Raw genomic sequence first — 14,738 nt, 5'->3', positions numbered from 1 at the left:
GGATTGTTTAAATCAATACAATCTGAGGTTATTCTTCTATTTGCAGGGCTGTTTTTGGACATGTCAGAATTCCTCTTTCCTGCGTGTGAGGACATTTCTAATACAGTAGAATGAAACGGACAGGTCTGGCATCAGTTATGGCTCTGCCACTTACTGTTTGGAGAGGACAACGAACAGAGGTCCTTAGCTTCCTTGCGCGTTCTTGCTGAATGTGCTAAGAAGGAGAGCCTGCTCACCTGCGCCATCTCTCGGGGTTGTGTTTGCAGTGAGCGATCTTGAGGGATGCGGGAATGACGCTCTAGGACAAAGCAGGCTTGCTTACTGTTGGCTGTAAAACAGTAGGTTCCCCAGGCTCAGCATTCCTCTCCTACAATGCAACCCATTTTGTGTGCAAGAATCCATCTGGGCCATTTGCTTCTCTCCCGTGAGAACTGGGATTCAGGGAACTGACAGTCATGCTGACTGTGGCTACTGCTTTTGCTCTGACCCAAGAGTCCTGTGTATCTTGTCAACATCCATGCAACTGTGACGAACTGCCGTGTTAGCCTTCAAGTAGGGTAAAAATCTGATTCTTCACCGTTCTTGGCTCTTAACAGTGGGGTGTTCCTACCAAAGCTATTTAACCTCTTTTAGCTGCAGTTTCCCCTCTTTAGAAAGAGGACGACAGTACCTGGCTCGTGGCATTGCTGTGAGCTAAGTTCAGTCAGAATGCACAGATCCCTACTCCTCCAGTCCCTCCCTGGGGACGCCCTTCTTCTCTTTAGAACACGGACAGAGGCCACTTCGCTTTGACGCCTGCCCCCGTGTGCACGGTGGAACCCCGCGGACCACAAAGCGGGCTGCAGACCAGCCGAAGAGCGCGCGCAGCGGCAGCTCCGCAATTTCCACGTGGGCGGGGCTCTGAAGCCAGCAAGCTGATTGGAGCCCCGGCGGAGGGTTTTGTCTGGCAGCTGCGGTTGCATGGCAACCACGCGGTTTTTAAGGAGCCCTTCTATTTCAAGTGGCTTAGGAGCGGGGGGCGGGGAATTATGGGGGCACTGAGGGACGCCCCCCACACACACCTCCGTCCAAGCCTCTGATGCGCGGCGACCGCGCCCTTTCGAGCAGCCGCCGCTCGGCCGGACTCCGGCCGCGCCGCCTCCCTCCGCCGCCGGGCACCCCTGCGGCCGCCTCGGGCACGCGCCCCCGGCCGCCCGCGCCCGCACGCTCCCGGCGCCCCCACGCGCGCGGGCCCCTCGCCACCGCCCACGCCGCCGCGTGCTCCCGGCGCGCGGGGCCGGCGGCTGCGGCGCTGGGACCAGCTCTCGGAGGATGCTGCGGCGCGGGGCGCGTCGCCCCCCTCAGTCCACCAGAGCCCGGATGCCTCAGAAATTCGGCTCTGGGTCTGTGGGGAGCGAAATGCAACCCAAACCCCATTTTACCGAACCCCCCGCAAATAAACACGCACAAGCACTCACACGGACGTGGCCGCGGCCCGCGCTCGCAGCGGCGGATCCCGGCCGCGGGCGGCCAGGGAAGAGCCGCGGACCGGGGAGGGGCCACTGCCGACGCCTCGCAGCCCGAGGGGCCGCTGCTCCGGACCGGCCGCTAAAGGTGCGACGTAAGTGCCCAGCGTTCCCGGCCCAGGTCAACGGCGCCGCGGCCGGCCCGGGGCCTGCATCGCTGGGGCGGGGCGGGGCCGGGCCGGGCGGAACCGGCCGCGGGAGAGGGCGAGTAGGCGGGGGCGCTGGGGCGGGAAGGGAGCCTGGGAGGAAGAGTCCGGGCGTGATTTGCCCCGCACGGCCAGGTACGGCGGCGCCCGGGGCGGGCGGGAGGCCGGGCTGCGGCGGCCCTCAGACGCATCGGCCGGCACCCGGCGGGCTCGCGGCCGCCTTTCGCTTGCGGGGCTCGCCGACCTCGTTGAGCAGCGGTCGCCGGGTGAGGACGGGCGCCTTCGGCCCGTGTCTGGCAGTGCCCCGGCCCCGGCGACACAGACCGACGGTAAAGGGGGCGGTGGGAAGGGCGCGGGGACGTCGCCTCTAGCTTAACACAGCAGATGCGCGGAGACTCCAACAGGTGGCTCCGTGGCGCAATGGATAGCGCATTGGACTTCTAGAGGTTGAAGGCATTCAAAGGTTCCGGGTTCGAGTCCCGGCGGAGTCGCGGCTGTTTTTTCTCCCCTTTAGAGGTCATATTTTCTCCACCTGTTGTGTCTCTCCTTTTCCTAAAGGGTTTAACTTGCTTCCCATTCTCCGCACTCTCCCCGTTGCTTTGGATTCTGCGACTTTTTCACCTCCCGCCGCTCGCACTTGTCCCTCCCTCCGCCTACTTCCCGGGTTCCGTGGCTCGGAGCCCGGGCCCAGGAATCCGATCCGGGACCTGGAAAGGGCGGCCGCGGCGGTGGCGGAGCGGGGCCAGGCGGTTTCGGCCGATGGCGAGCGCGGGGCAGGCCGGGGAGGCTCCCCCGGGCCGGCAGCGCGAGCGTGGCTGCTCGGGAGGGGCGAGCGGGGGAGTAGAAAACGCGCCCACGCGCCGAGCGGCCTCTCCAGCCAGAAGGCCTCCAAATTGTCACGCACCGGCCTCCCCGGGGGCATCCTGGCAGAAGTGCAGATTTCTGGGCGTCACCCCGGACCCGAAATTAACTCGATCAAGGTGGGGCCCTGATTTCAAAATAAAAATAAAACCACCACCACCAATAGTTGGACATTTAGTGTCCAGTGTGTTATTACAAACGGCGTTTCAGTGACCGCCCTCATCCTTACATTATTGTAGGCCGGTGCAAGCATATCTGCAGGATAGATTCCTAGGAAGTTGAATTGCTGGGTCAAAGGTTTGTTTGTGCATTCGTTGATAGATATGGCCACACTGCTGTCTTGGAGATTGTATCCATTTTATTCTGACGAGCAGGATAAAAGTGTACAAGAGGAGGAAAGGTCATTATCAGTGATTCTGGGACAAAATTCCCACGTCACTCTTTATACAGAAGTAGATGCTGGATGAAGAAAAGACAGGCTTAAAAATAAAACCATGAAAAGCACTAAATAAAACATGATGAAGTTATTTAATAATCTGAGTGCAGTATAACCCAAAACCCAGAAGTCGTTAAAAAAATTGATAAATCTAAATATATGGATTTCTGAAAGTCAAAAAAGAAACTACCATAAAATCAAAAGACAAACTGGGAAAGACTTTTTATAATACATATTGCAAACAAAAGGGTGGTTTCCGTAGTATGTAAAGAAATCCTACAAACATTTAAAAAAAAATGATGCAGTAGAAAAATGACCAAATCCAAGAACAGGTAAATTATCAAAAAGCAATATTCTGTGTATGAAAAGATGCTCAGCTGTGGTGCAGGCCCGCTGCTCAGATCTGGTGCTGCTGTGGCTGTGGTGTAGGCCGGCGGTTCTAGCTCAGATTAGATCCCTAGCTGGAAACCTCCCCAGCCCTAAAAAGCAAGAAAACAAAAAGGGAAAAGAGGCTCAGCTTCACTCATAATGAAAGAAATGAATTGAAACTACAGTTAGAAACCATTTTTCATTAGCATTGAGATCCTGCTGTGTAGCCCTGGGAACTATATCTAGTTGCTTATGATGGAGCATGATGATGTGTGAAAATAGAATGTGTACATGTATGTGTAACTGGGTCACCATGCTGTACAGTAGAAAAAAAAAATTGTATTGGGGAAATACCAAAAAACAAACAAACCGTTTTTCACCTGTTTGATAACATGTAGGCTCTGTTGGAAAGATTGGTCTTTAATTATCTGCCATAAATGCAGTATTGTTTAGAATGGTCCCAGCTGGAAATAACCTAGACATCTATGAATAATGCACTGTTTGCAGAAAGTATGGTAGAGGCATGTAATTGAATTGAATACTGTGCAGACCTTTAAAAAAGGAGGAAGACCTGTATATACTGCTGTGGGAAAATGTCTGGGATTATATGAAAAAAAGCTGATATGCAAATGAGTGTGTTTAATATTCTTTTGTGTTAAATAATGTTAATAATAATAGTGGTAATAACATGTATAGTATGATTATATGTGCATAGAAAATTTCTGGAAGGATAGGTGAACCATTAGCAGTGCTGGGGCAGGAGGTATGAAGAAGGCTGGGGGACCTCCCTTTCACTATATGCCTCTTTGTAATGTTTGAGTCTTTTTCATAAGAAGCCTATCTTATCCTTGTAATAAAGTTAATTTTTAAAAAGATAAAGCAAAAAAAATTTCCTAAGATAATGAGGAAGGAATAAAAAACATTCTGTGCTCGTTTTTAGATCACTTTCACAGTCACCCGGATACTACGTATCCATAAAAGATTTTCTGAACTTAACAAATATCTGTTCACTCCTTATATGCTACAGTGTGTGGGATCTCAGCTTTAAAGAAATGCTTTAGGCGCTCCCCCTCCTGAGAGTGGGTAAATATGTAAACAAGATGTCTCTTGGAGTTCCCATTCCTGGCGCAGTGGTTAACGAATCTGACTAGGAACCATAAGGTTGCGGGTTTGATCCCTGACCTTGCTCAGTGGGTTAAGGATCCCGCGTTGCTGTGGCTGTGGTGTAGGCAGGTGGCTACAGCTCCTATTAGACCCCTAGCCTGAGAACCCCCATGTGCCGCGGGAGCAGCCCTAGAAAAGGCAAAAAGACCAAAAAAAAAAAAAAAAAAAAGACATGTCTTTACAGGGTGATTCTTCAGGATCCTAAAGATCTTGTCCATCATGTTAAGGAGTGTGGACTTGTCCCTAAAGGCAATGGGAAACCACTGCGTAGCTTTAGTTTTTAATTTTTTTATTTTATTTTTAAAATTGAAGTAGAGTTGCTTTTCAGGTGTGTGTGTGTGTGTGTATATATATATATACATATATATATGTGTATGTATTTTTTTCATTCTTTTCTGTTACAGGTGATAACAAGCTATTGAATACAGTTCCCTGTGTGTGATATAGAGTAGGTTCTTGTTGTTTATCTGTTTCATTGCGGTAGTCTGTACCTGTTAATCCCCAGTTCATCCCTCCCCCTGTTTCCCCTTTGGGAAAGTTTGTTTTCTATGTTTGTGAGTCTATTTGTGTGTTGTAAATAAGTTCATTTGCATAATATTTTACATTCCACGTATAAGTGATATATTTGTCTTTCTTGATCTGACTTATGTCACCTAGTATCCTAGCACCTAGGTCCATCCATGCTGCTGCAGTTGTCATTATCTCATTCTTTTTTATGGCTGAGTAATATTCCTGTGTGGAATATCCATTCATTTTTTGATGAACATTGAGTTTGTTTCCATGTCTTGGCTGTTGTAAATAGTGCTGCTGTGAATATTGGGGTGCATGTATCTTTTCGAGTTGGCGTTTTCTCTGAATATATGCCCAGGAGTGGGATTGCTGGGTCATATGGTAACTCTGGTTTTTTGAGGAACCTCCATACTGTTCTCCATATGGCTGTACCAGTTTACATTCCTACCCACAGTGTGGAAGGGCTCACTTTTCTCCACACCCTCTCCACTATTTGTCATTTATATACTTTAAGGTGATGACCATTCTGGCTGGTGTGAGGTGGTACCTCATTGTAGTTTTGACTTTCATTTCTCTAATAATTAGCAGTGTTGAGCATCTTTTCGTGTGCCTGTTGTTCATCTGTATGTCTTCTTCTAAGAAATGTCTGTTTAGGTTTTCTGCCCATATTTTGATTAGATTTTTTGTCTTTCTGATATTGAGCTGTATGAGTTTGTATATTTTGGAAATTAATCCCTTGTTGGTCGCATCATTTGCAAGTATTTTCTCTGATTCTGTAGGTTGTCTTTTTACTTTGTTTATGGCTTCCTTTGCTGTTCAAAAGCTTTTAAGTTTAATCAGGTCCCACTTGTTTGTTTTTGTTTCCATTACTTTAGGAGACAGGTCAAAAAAAAATTCCTGCAATTTATGTCAAAGAGTATCCTGCCTGTATTTTCCTCAGGAGTTTTACAGAAACCAGTCTTGCCTTTTGATCTTTAATCCATTTTGCGGTTGTTTTTGTAGGTGGTGCTAGAGAATGTTCCGATTTCATTCTTTTACGTGTAGCTGGCCATTGTTTCCAGCACCACTTATTGAAGAGACTGTCTTTTCTCCACTCTACGTTCTTGCCTCCTTTGTTATAGATTAATTAACCATAAGTGCATGAGTTTATTTCTGAGCTCTCTATCCTGTTCTCATGAGCTACGTGTCTACTTTTGTGCCAGTACCACACAGTTTTGATTACTATAGCTTTGTAGTATAGTCTGAGGACAGGGAGCCTGGTCCTCCAGCTCTGTTCTTCTTTCTCAAGATTGTTTTGGTTATTTGGGATCTTTTGTGTTTCTATAAAAATTTCAAAGATTTTTGTTCTAGTTCTGTGGAGAACGCCATTGGCAATTTGATAGGGATTTCATTGAATCTATAGATTGCCTTGGGCAGTATGATCATTTTACCAATATTGATTCTTGCAATCCAAGAACAAGATATGTCTTTCCAGCTGTGTGTGTGGTCTTCCATATCCCTCATCAGCATTTTACAGTTTTCAGAGTACAGGCTCTTTTGCCTCATTTGGTATGTTTATTCCCAGTTATTTTACTCTTTTTGATGTGATGTAAATGAGATTGTTTCCTTAATTTCTTGTTCTGATATTTCATTGTTACTGTATAGAAATGCAACAGATTTCTATATGTTAATTTTGTTTTCTGCAACTTGACTAAATTCATTGATAAGCTCTAGTAGTTTTCTCTTAGCACCTTGAGGATTTTCTATGTGTAGTATCATGTTATCTGCAAACAGTGACAGTTTTACTTCTTCCTTTCCAATTCGGATTCCTTTTATTTCCTTTTCTTCTCTGATTGCTGTGGCTAGGACTGTCAAAACTATGTTGAGGAGTTCCCATCCTGGCACAGTGGTTAACGAATCCGACTAGGAACCATGAGGTTGTGGGTTCAATCCCTGGCCTTGCTCAGTGGGTGAAGGATCCAGTGTTGCTGTGAGCTGTGGTGTAGGTCGCAGACATGGCCCGGATCCCGTCTTGCTGTGGCTCTGGTGTAGGCCGGTGGCTACAGCTCCGACTGGACCCCTAGCCTGGGAACCTCCATATGCCACGGGAGCAGCCCTAGAAATGGCAAAAAGACAAAAAAAAAAAAAAAAAAGAGAGAGAGAAAAGAAAACTGTGTTGAATAAAAGTGGCAAGAGTGGACATCCTTGTCTTGTTCCTGACCTTAAAGGGAATGCTGTCAGCTTTCACTGTTGAGTATGACGTTAGCTGGGGGTTTGGATGCGTGTTCTCTATTACATTTCTGGCTGCAGTGTGGATCCCAGGCTGGGATAGCACAGGACAGGATGACCAGTTTAGGGCAGTTGGGGTCATCTAGTAAGAAAATGATGAGGGCTGGAATTAGGGAGGGGTTTGGGGAGAGGGCAAATCGATGGGTTGTGGTGGACTAAGGGTTATGGAGAGGATGGGGAGGGAGCAGCCAGAAAAGACTCCTGTTTCTACTTAGGGCAGATGGGTGGCTGCTAGAAACAGTCATGCAGGCGACAGAAGGAGAGAGAAGTGGGTTGGGGGAAAACTACATTCCTGTTGCGTGTGTTGAGCCTGAGCTTTCTGTGGAGCATGCCCAAGGTGGATAGTTGGCACTTGGATAGTCAATGCCAAGCCCTCAGCGAGCTCTCAATAAATCTTTACTGAGAGAAAGAGCTAAAGGAAAGCTGGTGTGTAGGGAGAGAGGGAAGGAAGAGAGGAGAAGGTCTGGAGCTCAGGAGACTGCTCCAGATTTAAAATTCACTCACCTGGAGTTCCCATTGTGGTGCAGTGGTTGACGAATCCGACTAGGAACCATGAGGTTGCGGGTTCGGTCCCTGCCCTTGCTCAGTGGGTTAACGATCTGGCGTTGCCGTGAGCTGTGGTGTGGGTCACAGATGCGCTCGGATCCCGCGTTGCTGTGGTTCTGGCGTAGGCCAGTGGCTGCAGCTCCGATTGGACCCCTAGCCTGGGAACCTCCGTATGCTGTGGGAGCGGCCCAAGAAATAGCAAAAAAAAAAGACCAAAAAAAAAAAAAAATCATTCACCTACAGATGGCACTTCAAGCTCTAGACAAGTGTGATCGTGTGAGGAAGGTGCAGGGCCAGTAAGGAGAGATGAGGGTTGAAGATAGAAACTCAGAGCGCAGACAGGTGAAGGACGGTCAGAGCCTGACTTGCCAAAGAGACCGCGGCAGGGGAGACAGGGAGGCAGGAAGGAGAGCAGGAGAAAAGTGTGATCTGATCTCCAAGAGCTGGGGGAGCAAGGAAGACATGCATTTTCCTCAACACCTGCTTTCTGCCAACAACTTTCTTTAACCCTTGCTATTCAGTTATCGCCCCAATCCTAAGGATGATGGCTTATCCCCATTTTACAGATGAGAAAATTGAGGTATTATGGGATAAGGTGAAAGAATTAGCCTAGCAATGATGGGGAAGTGCCTGCTCTGCTGAGACAGGTAGAAGAGGCAGGGATAAAAAAAAAAAGCATGAAGGTGGAGAAGGGGAAATTGGCGGTGTTCATGCTTGAGGACCTATTTCCTTTATGCCACAGCTGCAGCAACTCTGTTGGAGCCTTAACCCATGCGGTGCAGCGAGAACTCCCTTTGCACCCTCTTTTACTCCAGATTCCAGGAAGGAACACCTGACGAAGTAGGAGCTGTCCCAGAGGTGGAGACGGTCCCATCTTAGTGCCGCTTATGGACGGTACAGACTCGATCAAGACCAGGGGCTGGTTGCATTCCAGCTTCCTCCTGCTCTGAGGCTTCCTACATCCATCAGCGCTTTATTTTATTTTTTCCTTAGGGCTGCACCCACTAACTAGCGTGCTGACCTGATGGCTAGTTAGTGGGGAGAAGATAAAGGGACAGAGCCCCATTCCAAGCTCACCTTTCTTTAAAGGACACCTTCCAGAAGTTGCAAATAGACGTTCACTCACATCCCATGAAAAGGTGGGAATCTCAACTTTTTTTTTCCCAGGTAGATACATTTCCAGCTAAAAGAAAGGGGGGAAAGTCCAGCAGTTTCTGCTGATAATGCTATGTAGATAGCTATAGTGCAAGGCTTGTTGCTACAAGCACTTATGTATTTTTTTTCTTTTTCTTTCTTTCACTGCCCATGGCATGTGGAAGTTCTCAGGCCAGGGATCGAACCCAAGCTGCTGCGGTGACGGCACTAGATCCTTAACCTGCTGGGCCACGAAGGAATTCCTAAGCACTGATTTCTTCATCTCGGAAAGACAATGTGGTCTGGTTCTGGGCATGTTGAGTATGAAGTGACTCCATGACATCTGGTCGGGCACATCAGTTACCTGGAAACTGCATCTGGACCAGGGATGTAGGGACGGAAGGACGGGAACCTTGGAGCTGCAGAGGTGAGAGCAGCGCGAGAGGCCAGGGAGGGTAAGACAGGCACGTCAGACAGTGTAGAGGAAGGAGATAGGAGGACAGGCATCCTGGGAGACCCGTGAGCAGCGGGCAGAGTAAGAAAATCAGTGAAGGGCAAAAACTGGAGAGGAGAAGCAGCAGGTTTGTGTTCCTGCAGGAGCCAAGGGAAGCTTAGCTTCAGGAAGGAGAGGTCAATAGTGTCGAATCACAATTCCCGGCCGGAAGTGATGAAGACAGAGAAAGCTATTGAGAACAGCAGCTGGCTGCAGACAGGTGAGGTCACCAGGGGCAGCCTTCGTCAGGTGGCCTTGGCTGGTTGGGTGAATTAGGAAGCAGGGTGATGTGCCGGGGACCGGAGTCAGGGCTGGGGGAGAATGGAAGTGCTCTGTCTCTCCCGTGAGCTCCTGGGGTGCAGGGGCCATGTCTCCTTCACTGGTATACCGTGGTGCCTAAATAATGCACGGGACTCGATTTTCTGACGGCTGGGTGAATGACCTGCAGAATGAATAAATGAATTTGGTGGGAAGTAATGAGAATGGAATTGAAAAATGGTGGAGCAGCAGCGAAAGCCCAGCCGGGCGTCCGTAGCTTCATGGTACTTCCCCAGGCCAGTAATCTGAACAGAGAAGGAAAAGTAGCTGTTTCCTTGGCTGAGATTGGCAGGTGAGAGGAACGGGGAGGGGGTGGGGTGGGTATGGTAAGAACAAAGAACCAGGAGACTAGAGGAACAGACCAAGACTTTTTGAAACATCTGACCAATGGATCCTGATGGGGGTGGAGGGTGGGGGGAATGCGAGGAGCAGAAGTGCCTGAGATGATGAGTTAGTTTATGGTCTTGGGAGGTGGGGCCCAGGCTTCAGTACTTCTGGAGTCAACTCAAGTCATTTCAAAGAACAGCCAAGGTTGGGTTGGAGGGGGCTGGAGGGAAGACTAATGGGGTGGCAGGCTGGGGCTGTCAGAGTTCAGAATCTTGACCCTCGAGCAGCTCCAGGTCATGAGGCTAATTTCATGATGGTGATTGAGGTGGAGTGGAAGTAAGAGTAACTGGAATTGATGAGATTGAGCTTCAGGAACTGTAGGCTCATCGGGATTCAAATGCCTTTGGCTACATCAGGATAGATTTTGCACTAAAGGAAAAACCAAGAGTCAACCAGAAAGGGCTCTGGTCAGGTACGACATGTAAGAAGGGCCTAAGTCTCGATTCATCCAGCAGTCACTCACTAAGGCACGAGGCCAGTTGTTTAGTATCTGTCATCTCACTTTATCTGATGTCCACTCTCCTGGCAGGTGAGGACAGCTGACAGCTGAAGTCGGGTCAAATGGCAGATTTGGCTGGAAGGGCCGATGTTCAGATAAATCAGCCAAAGTTTTGACGAGCTTCACATTAAGCTATGACTTGTTCTTCTGCCAACCCATTGTCCCATAGCCAGCCATCCTGGTGCGTGTGTGCACGTATATATTTATAATGTGTATAATCGTAGCCTACACTTAAGGGCAAAAGTAAGTATTCTTTTAATACCGTAAGAGAGAAAAGTTTTAGTTAACGGCAGTGTGTCTTCTTTTTGTTCTTGTTTCCCGACGTTATTCTTCTGAACTTCCTGGAGTTCTGGGGGCAGAGGAGCAGGTTTGAGAGGGAGGGACGGAACAGAATTTCACATAAACTTCGTTTCCTGTAGATGACGGTGTGCATTTATCTCTTAGGTTTGACAAGGCTGAGGAGTTGCCTGGTGGCACAGTGAGTTAAAGTCGTTTGCAGTGCTCCTCAGTGCAGGTGAGAGCGGAAATGAATATGGTAATGGGACTAAATCGGACCACTGTTTTCATACCCACATTTCGTTTTCTTCCCTTAATGAACAAGGCCTCAGAACGTCAGTGTGTTGCGTGGGGTTTCAGGTCAGGATTCTGGTGCCTGAACCCTACCGGTTCCTGCTTTGTGGTCCTTCCCAGGAGGCTGTAACCACAAGTAGGATGAGCCCGCGGAAAAGAGAGCAGCGCCCACATGCTTGAAGAGCATCCTGGCTGTGCCTTCTCAGGTCAGCGGCGCTTGAACGACTTAGGTTCTGTCATGCCATCCCCTCCCTTTCGCAGAGAAAGCCTGGCCCAGGAACCTCGGCTGGAAGAGCGGAGGACGGGCCTGCTCCAGTGGGGCAGGAGTAACGAAGGGCTCAGGGTTTCGGACCTGTTCACACGGCAGCCCTGTTCATTTGTGAAAATACAGCCCAGTAAATATCTTGGGCCCCCTTCCATCTGGTTAGTAACCCCTCTCCTTTAGGAGGGGTGCCGGGGAAGGAGGGGTGAGGAGGAAGGCGGCAGGTGGGGTAAGAACGGTGTGGTGCCACACGGTGTGGGGGGCACGTTGTGGTTCTATGGCCATTTCTGTGCTGTGCTACCTTTAAACTGGATAAATTTTAATTGTCATACTTAAAAAAAAAAAAAAATTTACAAGGTGTCAGGCATGTTGAGGGCACATCTTGGGCTTTCCAGATCTGCCAGCTGAGCACTGAGTGACCTCATGTGCTGCCAGGTAGAGGCCAAGGCACCCAGCCAAGCCCTGACCTGCCGACAGGAGGGCAGGTAATAGACAGTGGTTGTCCTGGAGCACTGTCTTGGGGCAGCTTGCTATGCAGTCATAACTGGGAGGAACCAATACCACCCACCCCTGAACCTGAAACAGTCTTGCCTTCCTCAATGTTCAGTATTTATCGATAACCTTTTCTGTTTCAGAACCTTCTCCAATTTTTAAGTTCACATTTCATAGTTTGAGACATTCCGTATCTTGGCTAAAACACTAACCTGCTCAGAAAAGTTAATTACAGGTCATTCTGTTATCCTGCTTCTGGGAAGCACTTTAAAACTGTGTAACAGTGAGAAGACCTGAATTTTACATTTCAGTCAGGTGCCTGGGTAAATCAGCGTCAGTCCTAACTGAACACTTTTAGTAAAATGCAGGTCGTGATGGTGACCAGGAGTTGTCACTGCTTGAGACTGAACCGAATGAGCACCTGCGTGTATTTCAGAAACAGCATTGAAACTTTATGATTGTTCTCTTGTAATTTGCTGTTTCTAAGTGGAACCCCTTGAATCTGTCCCAGTTGCTCAAAGCTTTCTTTAGTATGTCTTTACAGGCTTTCCTCCATTTTTTCCTTTTAAAACCCTTTTATCCTCTGGACAGTCAAGCACGGCCTACAGTCTGACGTCCTTATCCCAAGGACCCATGGTCCCCATGAGACATTTCTGCAGGTCTTGATAGGTATAACCGAGTTTCTCTAAGCACTTGGTTTGTTTTTAACTTAGGGCAGAGCACTGAACACAGAGCTGATTTTTGTGTTAGATGCTAGGAAGCTCAGGGCCTGCCTTTTATCAACTGTTAGTTTTCTCTTTTCTTCCATCTTCATTTTCCTTTCCTTAATCTCCTCACTTAAGAAGAAAAACAAAAAAACAAACTAGCTTTGTAGGTTTTTGTTTTGTTTTGTTTTGTTTTTTCCGGTAAGCTGTCTTAAAAGCATTTTGGAAATCCTTCAGTATCTTAAGATATTCTGAAGGCCCTTATTTCATTAGCATACTGTATCAGCACTTTGTTATAGTACTTTTCAGTTGAGAAGTCAAGGTACTTCTGATAGTTATTAAGCCTTAAAACAGTCCCAGTAAGTGATCTGAGGTTAGTGACAAAAGCCAAAGTCACTAAACCTGTTTCTCAACAGTTGCTTTACTGTAAAAAAAAAAAAAAAAAGACAAATAATTCATTATTCAAATGGACATTTTTGTGGGAGGCGGGGGGCACTCAGAGACTGCCTTCTGACCTTACTATAACTACACTGATGCCATACTTCGTTTTGAAGATTTAAGATCATTTGTGAAGATCACATTTGCGATGAAGCTATACATCATACTGGTTTTAATTCCTTACAGTAACCTGTGTGTGTCTTTCAGGGCTGCACTCATGGCATATGGAAGCTCCCAGGCTAGGGCTTGAATCAGAGCAGTAGCTGCCAGCCTACCCACAGCCACAGCCACTAGTGGATCCTTACCCCACTGAGCAAGACCAGGGATTGAACCCACATCCTCATGGATACTAGTCAGATTCATTACTGCTGAGCCAGAATGGGAACCCTAATTCCTTACAGGAAATTTTGTTAAGAGGTGACTTGAAATGATTTTTAGTTGAAGCGTTTATTTCACTGAATAAGGCAAGTATTTTACATTTGTTAATAACTCTTCCAAATTAAGTGGCTTACAAAAATATATATAAAATCAAAAACTACAATGGATACAAAAAAGAATGTGTTAAAAATGTAGTTAACAGAGTTGACCACTGAACACAGGTTAGAATGGGCAGGTCCATGTATTCAGATTTTTTCGATGAATCCACACTAAAGAGCTGCCTGGTCCACAGGCAGCTGGTTGAATCCGCAAATGCAGGACATGGACACTCAGGGCCTGCTATCCAGTACCCCGTGTTGGTCAAGGGCCAACCGTACTCAAGACACAGACTGTGAGCAGGGTTAGCAGGAGCTGGATTCACACCAAGGTTCTATGTCCTCGTCACTGCTCTCCATTCAGAAAGCTCTAATCTGCTCTTGTGGGAAAGATCGGGACATAACTGCAGTTTTGAAATACCAAATAATTCACCGTATTCTGGCAGTTGTGAGTCAGGAACCAGGACGAAAGTTTTAACTGGTCAAAAGCTGACCCACGCATTGAGTCCGAGAAAAACTGGGCAAGTCCTTGACTGCACAAAGCACCACCCTAATGGAAGGACAACTGAACCGTGAGATTTTTATAGTAGCGTGAGCCGAACAAATGCTCCAACAATGGCTCCTTCTGGAAGAATGTGTAAAAGATAAATTAACTATTATTTCTCCTTGTTTTGATATTTAATTCCCCCAGAGCAGATCCTTACTTTACCCAGAGGGCAAAGCTTAATACTCCTGGGATAAAAGCTTTTCCACGAAAGAGCACAGATATGGATGCTTCCCCAAGTCCAGCCAGGAATGTCATTGTTACTTTTTACTAGGCTGCTTATGATCCCAAGCACTAAACACAAACTAGGAGAGTTCTTATTTACCAAAATGCCAAGGAGGCAGCATGCTAGAAAAGAGAGGTCCCAGGATAATGACGTAAAGGAAGCAATAACCTACCAAGAAGCATTACCGGAAAGCGCCACTGCTCCTTGGGTGCCGGCCGTAGCTTAGCCAGGATGCGTATCTCTGCCATTGGAGACCAGCTGAGCTGGACCACTTAACCTCGTGGCCAGGTCACCTAGGTTGATTTAATACTGCTTCACTGGAACACAACATTGAATCTGGATAAAATCTATCTTCCCTCCTGTTTAAACTGCTAAGGAAGGAAAACTGCTCTG

At 47.6% G+C, this 14,738-nt stretch overlaps 2 protein-coding genes and 1 non-coding gene across 5 annotated transcripts in view; 2 read left to right on the top strand and 1 right to left on the bottom strand.

Annotated features, from left to right (window-relative positions):
* The window catches only part of BCAR3 (BCAR3 adaptor protein, NSP family member), a 246,554-nt gene extending 244,880 nt beyond the window's left edge, over nucleotides 1-1,674 (bottom strand). For 2 of the 3 annotated variants that reach the window (XR_014844765.1, XM_085023986.1), the window contains exon 1: nucleotides 1,458-1,674. The gene's annotated coding sequence lies outside the window, so the exon portion shown is untranslated. Of the gene's footprint in view, nucleotides 1-236; nucleotides 823-1,457 lie in introns of those variants that run through there. The other variant, XM_085023987.1, reaches the window with a different exon arrangement.
* LOC102161901 (uncharacterized) lies at nucleotides 111-11,623 on the top strand. Its single transcript, XM_085020983.1, has 5 exons — nucleotides 111-123; nucleotides 765-857; nucleotides 1,073-1,980; nucleotides 8,799-8,944; nucleotides 9,125-11,623. The coding sequence occupies exons 1-4, from the start codon at nucleotides 111-113 to the stop codon at nucleotides 8,811-8,813; spliced, it is 1,029 nt and encodes a 342-aa protein (XP_084877109.1). The 3' UTR covers nucleotides 8,814-8,944; nucleotides 9,125-11,623.
* On the top strand, nucleotides 2,058-2,142 carry TRNAR-UCU (transfer RNA arginine (anticodon UCU)). Its single transcript is given in 2 exon segments — nucleotides 2,058-2,094; nucleotides 2,107-2,142. It is a non-coding gene; the product is annotated as a tRNA-Arg (tRNA).
* Nucleotides 11,624-14,738: the final 3,115 nt, after the last annotated feature.

The sequence above is a fragment of the Sus scrofa genome, chromosome 4, assembly GCF_054392235.1.
Source record: "Sus scrofa isolate SSC_HxYL_T2T_F1_AM1 chromosome 4, Sscrofa_HxYL_maternal_Yorkshire_Landrace_v2.0, whole genome shotgun sequence".
Taxonomy (NCBI): Eukaryota; Metazoa; Chordata; class Mammalia; order Artiodactyla; family Suidae; genus Sus; species Sus scrofa.
The sequence above is the reverse complement of the archived record's forward strand: the minus strand, read 5'-3'. Positions and strand labels throughout refer to the sequence as shown.

Bases quoted from the DNA above. Each gene is read 5' to 3' on its own strand.
- LOC102161901 (XM_085020983.1), top strand. The intron at 858-1,072 runs GCGCGCGCAGCG...CCTCCGTCCAAG, and splicing joins GGCTGCAGACCAGCCGAAGA to CCTCTGATGCGCGGCGACCG.